Source organism: Apostichopus japonicus, chromosome 20, assembly GCF_037975245.1.
Source record: "Apostichopus japonicus isolate 1M-3 chromosome 20, ASM3797524v1, whole genome shotgun sequence".
In the NCBI taxonomy this organism is placed as follows: domain Eukaryota; kingdom Metazoa; phylum Echinodermata; class Holothuroidea; order Aspidochirotida; family Stichopodidae; genus Apostichopus; species Apostichopus japonicus.
Genome location: NC_092580.1, coordinates 8,077,370 through 8,089,509, shown reverse-complemented (window position 1 = coordinate 8,089,509; position 12,140 = coordinate 8,077,370). Strand labels below are relative to the sequence as shown.

General features: G+C 35.5%; 1 protein-coding gene across 1 annotated transcript in view; it reads left to right on the top strand.

Moving 5' to 3' along the window:
- LOC139961072 (WASH complex subunit 4-like) overlaps positions 1–11,838 on the top strand; it is a 43,863-nt gene extending 32,025 nt beyond the window's left edge. The window contains exons 28-34 of the mRNA XM_071959926.1: positions 281–364; positions 1,147–1,243; positions 2,436–2,530; positions 4,872–4,955; positions 5,792–5,894; positions 7,492–7,557; positions 8,537–11,838. Of these exons, the coding sequence (XP_071816027.1) occupies positions 281–364; positions 1,147–1,243; positions 2,436–2,530; positions 4,872–4,955; positions 5,792–5,894; positions 7,492–7,557; positions 8,537–8,586 (579 nt within the window). The 3' untranslated portion in view covers positions 8,587–11,838. The remainder of the gene's footprint in view (positions 1–280; positions 365–1,146; positions 1,244–2,435; positions 2,531–4,871; positions 4,956–5,791; positions 5,895–7,491; positions 7,558–8,536) is intronic.
- The last annotated feature ends 302 nt before the right edge of the window (positions 11,839–12,140 follow it).

The window sequence follows — 12,140 nt, the reverse complement described above, 5'->3', positions numbered from 1 at the left end:
TGCAGGGATGTGCAAAGGAGTCTTATTAGCTTGATTTCTCCCAAAATGGTTCCATTTCCTGTTTGGCAACCGCAAAATTTAGTTGTTACAGACCGAGGCAGATATGATACTTAGGCTATGTATATCTGCTATAAAAGTATGGTAGGTGCTTTGTCTCATGTGACAATAATACAACATAACTAGCAATGTAAGTTCTGTTCAGACCATATGTTTTATGGGGAAGACCTTGCACAGCCAAACACACACAAACTAATGGCTGACATTCTGGTTTCTTTTCTAGATGCTTGTGGATGTCTTTTCTCCAGAGTTCAGAAGCGCAAAGAACATGCATCTCAAAAACTTCTTCACCATTCTTCCACCGTTGGTGAGTTTTGTTTGTAAACATGTTTGTGTTTATGCATGAGCAGGATTTGATGTGAACTTGGAAGTAAGTAGGTAATTAGTGAATGTTGGAATACAGATTTGACTGGTTTGTAAGACGAAAATCACTTACTGATAAGAATTTAAATATTGTATTGACATGGCCTGTGATTAATAAAACTAAACTCGTAGTTGAATGATGTATTTTAATCTTTACTGTGCAAGATTTATAAAGTGATTACAAATATGTAAACTTTGCTGGTTCAAACCATTAGACAATTGTTCAAGCTATATAAAGTGTATTTGAAAGGATTTCTTGAAGACCAGTTTAATGTTGATGTCTGAAATGAAACATCAAATATAATGCAAGTCATGTTTATACATCTATTACCTTGGTTAGATCTCAAAATATTCAGCTTTGAATTTCTATGACATTGTCGTTGACCACATCAGCTTGTCTTGTCAGGATTTGAAGCCATGATTTAACCAAGTTGTCAATTTAGCTTCATAAAGATGTAACACTGTGTGACCTGAGTAGTAACATATTTCGTTTAGAACTTGATCCTTGTTTTCCTACAATTTGATTTCTTTTGCTTGGAGCAGTCATTAAGTTAAATGCTTTATGAAGATTTATAGCCATTTCTCAAACTCTTAACTTGATGTGGAACATAACCTCCACTAGTAATATGTATTATTAGTGGTTTGTAACATGTCAAATGCTATATTATATCCTACAGCTACACTTTAAGTGATAATTATTTTCCTCCTTTGATAATTTATTTCCAGACCCTCAACTTTGTAGAATATTCCATCAGCTGCAAGGAGAAACTCAACAAGAAGAACAAAATTGGTGCTGCCTTCACAGATGATGGCTTTGCTATGGGTAAGTAGGCCTTCCCTCTGTAGCACCCTTTGGAAGAACCCTACATATAACCATCATAATATGCTATATATAAATATGTAATGTTTGAAACATTGTCAAGTGCAGGACTTGAAGAGATGTGTGATGTAGCTTAATCATTCTCAACAAGTTTATTCATAGACACCTACTGATACTCCAATATGCAACCATTACTTCAATTAACTGAGCTGCAAGTTTCAAACAGACAACAATCAGATAGACATAAAGTACCAGTGCAATGATCCTGTTAGACTATGTAGCAAACAACCTTTAACTAGACTAGGGATCAAGAACAATTCGGAGCATAAAACCTATAAGCAGAATAGGGACCAAATAATAACTGGGAGTAATCAATCTTTAACCAGACTAGGGATCAATAACAATTCAGAGCATACTACCTTTAACCAGACTAGGGGATCAATACAAATTTGGAGCAAACAACCTTTTGCCTGACTAGGGGTCAATAACAATTCAGAGGCTACATCCTTTAGCCTGACTAGGGATCAATAACAATTCAGAGGCTACAACCTTTAGCCTGACTAGGGATCAGGAAAAATTTGGAGCAAACAACCTTTAAGCAGACTAGGGATCAATAACAATTCAGAGCAAACAACCTTTAACAGACTAGGGATCAATAAAGATTTGGAGCAAACAACCTTTAACCTGACTAGGGATCCAGAACAACCTACTACTAATCTTCAGATAGTCCAGTATGCTGTATGATACTGCCAATCCAGACTTGCCCTAGAATCCAACTGGGCATAAATAATAGTCCAGTAATTACATAGGGAAACTCAATTGCACCCCAAATACCTATTAATGCACCATGTGTTGTGCCCTAATAATATAATCAAGAAATGTCCATATAACTCATAGTCAGGTAACTAAGTTTTGTGTTTGTTATCTATTAAGTACTGATACTAGTTTCGAGAGGTAAGGTACAATGCATGTGTATAGCTCTGTAAAACAACGTAAAACAACGTATATAACAAACAATGTTGACTTGTCAGCCACTCAATGGAAAAGAGGCTAAGTAAAGTAAAACTATTACTCGACAAACCAAGAATGTCTACCTACATAAATATCATAACCGACAGACTCTTTGTAGTTGGTAATTAGGTCACTATTAATCTATTGTTGTTTGATTGTATTTTTGTTTTTGTTTCTCTCTCAGGTGTAGCGTACATCCTGAAATTACTGGATCAATATCAGGACTTTGATTCTCTTCATTGGTTTCATTCCGTTAAATACCATTACAACAAGGAGAAGGTAAATAGCTGGTTTAATACTTACACAATAGACAGATAATAATCACCAGGGTTTGAAATGTCACTGGTGTCTTATTGTTGTTTAGTTTATGGTTTTTTTGTTTGCTGTCTAGTCCCCTAAAACATAACAGCAATGTAGGTGAAGGAATTTGCCACAGAATCTTAGCAAATTTGGTTTTCTTATGATTCATATAACAGCTGCTGATTTTAAGTGGCTTTTGCTGATCCAATTTGAAGGTTGAGTGCAAACCCTGAAGCTGTATGATAGCAGACTACATAGCTTAACATTTAGATGTGTGGTATAGTCTGTGTAGGTAGGTTGATGGTGTAGCTGGTATGATAGCTATGTAGCTTAACATTTAGATGTGTGGTATAGTCTGTGTAGGTAGGTTGATGGTGTAGCTGGTATGATAGCTATGTAGCTTAACATCTGGATGTGTGGTGTAGTTTGTGTAGGTAGGTTGATGGTGTAGCTGGTATGATAGCTATATAGCTTAACATCTGAATGTGTGGTGTAGTTTGTGTAGGTAGGTTGATGGTGTAGCTGGTATGATAGCTACATAGCTTAACAACTTGATGGGTGGTGTAGTTTGTGTAGTTAGGTTGATGGTGTACCTGGTATGATAGCTATATAGCTTAACATCTGGATGGGTGGAATAGTTTGTGTAGGTAGGTTAATGGTGTAGCTGGTATAAAGCTATATAGCTTAACATCTGAATGGTTGGTGCAGTTTGTGTAGGTAGGTTAATGGTGTAGCTGGTATGATAGCTATATAGCTTAACATCCTGATGGGTGGTATAGTTTGTGTAGGTAGGTTAATGGTGTAGCTGGTATAAAGCTATATAGCTTAACATCTGAATGGTTGGTATAGTTTGTGTAGGTAGGTTAAAGGTGTAGCTGGTATAAAGCTATATAGCTTAACATCTGAATGGTTGGTATAGTTTGTGTAGGTGGGTTGATGGTGTAGCTGGTATGATAGCTATATAGCTTAACATCCTGATGGGTGGTATAGTTTGTGTAGGTAGGTTAATGGTGTAGCTGGTATGATAGCTATATAGCTTAACATCCTGATGGGTGGTATAGTTTGTGTAGGTGGGTTGATGATGTACCTGGTATGATAGCTAGATAGCTTAACATCTGGATGGGTAGTATAGTTTGTGTAGGTGGGTTGATGGTGTAGCTGGTATGATAGCTATATAGCTTAACATCCTGATGGGTGGTATAGTTTGTGTAGGTGGGTTGATGATGTACCTGGTATGATAGCTAGATAGCTTAACATCTGGATGGGTAGTATAGTTTGTGTAGGTGGGTTGATGGTGTAGCTGGTATGATAGCTATATAGCTTAACATCTGAATGGTTGGTATAGTTTGTGTAGGTAGGTTAATGGTGTAGCTGGTATAAAGCTATATAGCTTAACATCTGAATGGTTGGTATAGTTTGTGTAGGTAGGTTAATGGTGTAGCTGGTATAAAGCTATATAGCTTAACATCTGAATGGTTGGTATAGTTTGTGTAGGTAGGTTAAAGGTGTAGCTGGTATAAAGCTATATAGCTTAACATCTGGATGAGTGGTATAGTTTGTGTAGGTAGGTTGATGGTGTAGCTGGTATGATAGCTATATAGCTTAACATCTGAATGGTTGGTATAGTTTGTGTAGGTAGGTTGATGGTGTAGCTGGTATGATAGCTATATAGCTTAACATCCTGATGGGTGGTATAGTTTGTGTAGGTAGGTTGATGGTGTAGCTGGTATAAAGCTATATAGCTTAACATCTGAATGGTTGGTATAGTTTGTGTAGGTGGGTTGATGGTGTAGCTGCTATGATAGCTATATAGCTTAAGATCTGGATGGGTGGTGCAGTTTGTGTAGGTAGGTTGATGGTGTAGCTGGTATAAATAGTACATTAAGAATAGTTTACTTGTCAGTAATATTACACGGAGAATTGTTAGTGGTGTGTTGGTCTAACAGAGGGGCATCTAGGGAAGAGAATTTTGAAGTAAAGAGATATAAGCAGGTAGTATAGCAGGCCTTGGAATTTATATTGTTTAAAACCGGGCATCATAGCCTTTTGGTTTCAGTGTATCAAGTACTGAGGCTGTCAAATTGATTAAATATTATACCAAGTCAGCTGCATTTAAAGGCAGCAAGACCATTAGGCTCATCGCATGTATACCTTTGTAACTGAATATTGTATATGTACTGGAAGTGCTGATCAATAATTCTTTGATGTGCTCCACTTGGCAATAACATTTGCTGATCCTACTCTTTGTTAATATGCTTTTGCAGTTTAAGTTTAAACTGGTTTGTTGATTCACAAAATCCCTTACTCTGTTTTCTTTTAGGAAAAGGTAAAGAAACAACAGGGAGATGAAAAACTGCAGCAAACTTCCAGCCTGACCATCAAGAGATTAGAAACATACCAGAGGGTAAGTGTTACCGAAATAGAAGATATGTATTGTTGAGGAATAAGGGGGGAGGGGGGGGGTGACAGAGTGGGGAAAGATGACAAGATTAAATAAGTACAGAAGATGTCTCCAACACTTCTTAGTGTGTCATTGTTGAACGTGTGATTTAAAATAGCTGATTGTCTTTGCATTGTAGGGTCTGCGCGAAAGAAATATAAATAGATATACTTGAGGACTGAATAAGATGTTTATTTCAGTGATGTCAAAATAGATGCATAACACCTAACGAAAGCATCTTTTGATTGAAAAATATACACTTTATTCACTTTCTTTGAAAGTGAATACGTCTAGGCATGTCAGCAGATAAACCTAGTGCTGTGTACTTAACAGATTAGAATGGAATGCAGTTGTATCATCTTACCTTAGTACGGATAATAAGAATGGATTTTAGTTATCCTCATCTTACACTAGTAAGGATAATTTTCAGCCAATTCCATCATTTTGATTGCTATAAAGAAGTACTGCCTGTCTTCATAACACAACATAGTACTGTTGACTTGAGAGTGAACCAGGTTTGGTGACAGTCTACACTAGTTTTGTAAGTTTGGTAATGAAAAGTAACCAGCTACATTAAAATGCTATGTTTTCCAAAGTTGTTGCTTTTTCCTTCACATGTTTTCAGTGCATATTGCCATGGGATCATAAAATGGTGGACGCAAGCCCAAATAAATGTAAATTCTGTGAGAAATTGACTAAAATTATCTGTACAGATTTTGAGACTGACTAACATCTCCCATAATTATGTTTCGCAGGATTTTATGATTTGCAATATTTTATTGTTTTCTTTCCTTTGACAGGAGTTTGATCTGCTCTACTACAGCCTCAGCTCGGCTCGTGTTTTCTTCAGAGCGGACAAAACGGCCGAAGAGGAACAGGAGGAGACCAAAGAGAAGGAGAAAGGTCAGTCTAGTTTATTGACCTCTCTTTGACCTCTATTGATTGGGCTTTAATAAAGAAAGGTGGTCAAACAATTACAATATGTAAACAAAACTGGAAATTTGAAATTTAACTTCAAAGAGAGCAACCAATCATTGAATCAGAGACCACTTATCTAATGACAAATTTATTTGTTGTAAAAGTGTCATTTGTAATGGGCAATAAGGGATTTTTGTTTTCAATTGACTTTTCTGTTCCTTTTGAAGAGTCAAGCCAGTTCGGCCACTTTAATTGATGAGCCTCATAAAAGTATAGCAAAATTGATTTTCTGCCTTTAAATTTATGGGCAATATTTGAAGGTGTGTTTTGCAATTCTCAGATGCGGAGCAGATATTTAGTGATAAAATTCAAAGTTGATAACAAACAATGCATCCCAAAAGGTTTAACATGGCCAAGGGGAGGGTTGGGGCTGTGGATATGGATGGTATTGTTGGTGAATGATTTGTACCCTTCTCTCCCCTCCTCCACCTGCCCATCCACTCACTGATCAGTTGGTACCTTTGACAAGAAGTAAGCAGACCATCAATCTTCAGTGGTTTTTGAAAATGAAATAGGGATCCTAAGATTCATAAATTGTTATTTTGGTTTTAGTTTGCTGATAGAGCATCTGATATTTGTAGTCAACATCTGACATCATTTAATCCCAAAGGGTAGACCCCCTTCCTCTCACCTCCCACCCCCTCCCCCCCCCCCGCCCTACACCAGCAAGGTGTTTTGAATGTAAAGTTTGGTTAACATACATCTGTAAACCAAACAGATAATATGCTAGCTCAATCAAGGATAGTTATGTCTGTCTCTGGATTTCAGAGCCACACACACAGCTCTGTTTAAGTGGCTTTGATATGTTATTGCTTGCTGGAGGACTTACGTAACTAGTATGTCAATGCATAACACTGAAACACAAGAAAACTTGGGAAACATAAGAATATTCTGCAACAGCTGTAACAAGCATCAAATAAGTCTGTTGTAGTAAATTGGACAAAAGTTATCTGCTCTACATACTGTCTGGGCCTTTGCTCTTATGATGTCACTGGCTAATGTTTGGATTGCCTCTTTGTAATATAGGCAGCCTTTTAATGAGATGTGAGATATCGTCATTTTATTACAGAAATGTCTGATACCCTACCTTTAAGCATGTATAATTGCTATTGAATATTGTATTGTAGTATATGTGTCATATACCTAATTCATGATACCTCATTCATGATATCCATTCATGATACCTCATTCATGATACCTCATTTATGATACAATACCTCATTCATGATACCTCATTCATGATATCCATTCATGATACCTCATTCATGATACCTCATTCATGATACCTCATTCATGACACCTCATTTATGATACAATACCTCATTCATGATACCTCATTCATGACACCTCATTTATGATACAATACCTCATTCATGATACCTCATTCATGATACCCATTCATGATACCTCATTCATGATACCTCATTCAGATATGGTAATTCTTACCTATTACATAACTCCTAAATTCCTTAAATTAGAGAAGTTTGCTAAGCATTTTGAACTATGTTTAACTTTTCCACAGAAACAGCTCAACCAGCCACTAATGATGTTCCTGCCATAGAAGCTCCTCAAACCACCCAGTTGCTAGGTAACCACATCATTATTTATAGGAATTTGATTGAAATAACATAGTATTGCACCCAAGTATGTTACAAAGAAGTCATCAAAATTGGACGCATGTAGCAAACAAGTTAATAACCCTGTTGGTCAAATAATCAAAACCATTTTTACTATGAGGAATTTAGTAACTTGTTTGTTTTCTTTTTCAGTGCTTGATATTTTTGTCTTAAGGTGTGTCTAAAATAAGCCTCTTGTAATCGGTTGGTGTTTGCGGGGACATAATAGCTGAGGGCAGTACACATTTACTTAAATATCCAAATCCATCAACGGTGTCCCTGTCAAAATATCTGGCCAATCTATCGATACCTAAATCTCATTTGTGAAAGAGAAGGCAAAGTTTTAGGGAACCAATTAAGCCTACATTTTACATTGCATTCATCACCATGAAGATTTCCATGACTAGAATAGCCTTTAATATATGCTTGATGTAATCAATAAAACACTATAGGAAACAGTAGTTCAGTGTACTCATACATGTAGCATGTTATCTACGAAATGTGGGGTGGGAAGGGGTGGGGGAATGGGTACCAACCCCTTTGAAAGACAAAGGATAGAAAGTCTCTTGTAAATGTAAACATTATAGATATTATTCTGGTCATATTTTTCATTGTCATAGTCACTTAGTGCCAGTGAGGGTCACTGTTAGTGATATTTAGGGGTAAGGGTTAACATTAAAGAACTGCTAACTGTCAGATCTGATCAATGAATAAAGATTTATTGAGAGAGACACTTTGAACTAGACACATCTCATAGGTAAGGGAATAGGTACCTGTCAAACATCATAAATAATGAAACATTGTTTATTAAGTGAGGGAAACTTTGCTTGTCATGAGTAAAACAGCCAAAGAAAGATTTAAAATATATATATATTTTTTTAATTAAAGAAAATGAATGCAAAAATGCCATTGCTTTGTAGGTAACCATGTTATTTCTCCTTCCTTACACAGCTAACGGTGGAACACCCAATGGTAATATCCCTGCTATCATGGCAAACTGAATCATCAGAGAGGTTTAAACCAATCATGACATAGATGCCTAGACCACATGCAAATAACAGACAACTTTACATCTTGTTTATTTACAGTATCAATTCTTAAGTGGTGATGATGTCTGCCTACGTGTTTGATTCACCAAGTACCAGCGTACAATCTCATTTTGAAAAGTATTTAGGAATAGGTCGGTAGATCTCTCATAGAAATAGTGACAATTATTCTTTGGTGTTAGATCAACTTTTGGTCTACGAATCGAGGATAAATACGCTCAAGTAGAATTTACCGCCCGTTGGTAGCTTGAACGGGGAGACTAGTCAACTTTAAGAAAACAAACAGATAAAACAGAATGAGTTAACCTGAAATCAGATATTCAGCTATATAATAAATAGTTATTATATGTTATTATAAAATTAAATTGTGAGATAAGTTGTTTATAGATGGAAACATTGTAATTTAGAACAGACAGATGTACATAACTGCTAAGTCAAACCATTTAAATGTATAGGTCTGCTCGGAGCCTTTCATTTATTAATGCACTCTTTAATTTGTAACAGATTTTCTTTACTCATTGGTAGAAGTTAGAAGTTTGCTTTGATAAGGCTTAAAATGCAAATGCTATGATTGTTTGAGCCCCAGTAACCTGGTAGGGGGATGGTAGACATTCCTCTGGCATTGGAGTTTGTTTCCAAGTAACTAATTACATGCCGAAAGAACAAACAAAGACCCAGGAACCTTAAAACAATAGTCCAGAGGTTATTAATATGTATCGCAAATATTCAGAATAACACTTCACCAAAGCATTTATACTGAAATGAATTACAGGTTAAGAGAATTGACATTTTTAAAATAAGCTCAACCTCTCCAAATTTTAATCGGTATGAACATGGCTGTGATGTAACTGAATCACTCTTTGTCCAAATATCCAACCTAGGTGGACCACATAACCCCCTCCCCCCCCCCCCAATAGAGACACTGTAGAGATGTCTATTTACAAAGCATATAGGTGTTGGCATAAGGCTTCAAAACACTCCAAAGAAGATGTGATTAGGAGCAAATAACTTGAGGGCAATGTGAATGATCCTCTCAAATGTATTGATTTACTTCAATACTGTCGTTTAGTACAGATAATTCTCTTCAGTTAGGTAATTATATTAGCTTGACTTCTATTCCATTGTACGTCACCATACTACATATATACTGACAATATATTAATGTAGGTAAATGGTCTGAAATATTGCTAACACTGTATTGTACTGCTACACTGAAATATTGCTGCAATTTATTGGCTAGGATGGGTCTTTAGTAAGCTGGACTCAGCAATAGAGGCCTTAAAAATAATTTGGATGTCAGGACAAAACGAATCTTTGAAGTCACAACCATGTTATACTGTTTAGAATTTTGGGGGCTTAGGTGAAGTTTCCAACATCATTTCTCTCAACCTGTAAATCAGATATTGATATGGTTTGGTGAAGTTTTTATTAGTTTTTGTATGAGTTATCTATCATGACTGTAAGAAAATCTTTTAATTATCTAGATTGTATAATAAACAGTTGAATTCTAATATGGAATTAATTGGTTTTTAATTGAATGGTGGAATTCAGACAGAAGTAAGGAGGGATGTCTCAGATAAAATCCACCAAAACATGAATTCAGGGAAATGTTCAGCCAAATAAATATTGACCTTTATTTTGTGTTTTATAAAGTGAAATGACACCTCCAAATATGTTTTTTACCTACATTTAAATAACAGAGCATTAAAAAACAAATTAAAAGGTGGTACATGAATGTAGTTGCACTGAACTGTAACCTATCAAGAATAATTCTTTGTCTGAAGTCATCCTTTAAGCAGCAAATTATAAGTATATTACTGTGGTCAATAGTACAGCTCAAGCACTTGTAAAGTGTTTATCACAGTAGGTTTTGTGTTTGAGTAATTTGAGATATTATAGGAGAGGTAAACCCATCCATCATGATTGGTTAGTGTGTGTTATGTAATATACAAAGCTAAAGACTTGAACAAGTCTATGACATCATCCAGCCACAATTGTCTGAAAACTTTAACCGTTTTCTGAATTCTCTGCTGCTAATGTTGTGTTATAGTGGGTTATGTAAATGCTGAATCTAAAATATTGAATTTCTTAATGTGAGCTAATAGTGGCATAGGTTCCAATATATCATCACTCTTTATAGTTACCATGAAAGTATAAGAAGAAAAGACCCACCAAAAAACACAGCAAAAACTAAGAGATATTAAGAGATTTCATCTCCTTGTGAAAGAATGAGACCAGGTCGACAATATGGCAATCACCTGGCATGAAATCTGAACCAAAGTCAATAGATTAAGTTTTCCCCTAGATGTATGGAGATGTTGTCATCTCAAATATCTCATTCTTACAAGTTAAAGATGATGGGTTGGTTTACGTTTCCTTTAAATTCTGATGTAGTTTGTTAGTTTTATAGACATGTATAGTGTTATAAAGTTGCATTTTGTATTGACTTAGCTGCAAGCTACAGAGAAACTAAACGAAAGATGGAAGTTTATGGAAAATGTACCTGTTCCATTAATCAACAAAACTTACTCCAGACAAAAAAAAAAAAAAAATATGCAAAAATTTGAAATGCAACAGTAAAGCATTTCATTAAAATTATGAGAGGTAAAATGGTTATATATATATATATATATATATATATATATATATATATATATATTTATATATATATATCTGAATATGATTGGGAATCACATGGCTTTGGTTAGATTAACACAAAGTAAGAAGGCAATTCAAAATGCAGCTTTACTAGGAGGCAGACATATTGTTGCAATAACTAAACTTGTTGTCATCTTAACTAACTTGTTCGTGAAAAGATTGTCCAGGTGAAATACCTTTAAATATTTTGCTGCTGTACACCAGCAATTTTGGTCTCCGTTGTCCTTTAATACTATGTGCAACTTTAACATTACACATTTTTGCTTCACATTTGGCAGCATCCTATCACATCTGCAGCTTCTAAATGCTCATTTAACCAGGATGCATGAAATATTTTCTTTCTTGTCAGTCTCCTGGACAGTCTTTACAAACTCCTCTATTATAATTTGGTTTCTGTAAAATGTTTTTTTTTCTTCTCTTTTTTAAAAGAGTGGAGATTGAACCAGGGACCTTGTGTTCCATATTTTTATACCACTAAACGACTAGGTGGACTCAGATTTTGTTTGCATAAGAAATGATTAAAGATCGGACTGTTTGGAATTTTTCCAATTTTGGCTCAAATTTGTGATTTTTTTCGATTCTTGCCACAATCATGCATATGGATCAGGGGGTCCTTCTGAGTATATAGAAGGGATAAATTTGTTACTATTCATCCCGGCATGCTTTTGCCTCCGTAGACCAATGCTGCTTTCTATGAGGTGACTATTAAAATTGTAACGAAAATCCATGTTTTTATTAAAAAATACATGTAAGAGGTAAGGAAAGTTTACGTCTGTATATGTCGATATGCCCCCTATCTAAAGATAACGGTGCTTTGTCAATATTAATTGGCTCGAAATGAACGTCCAGAG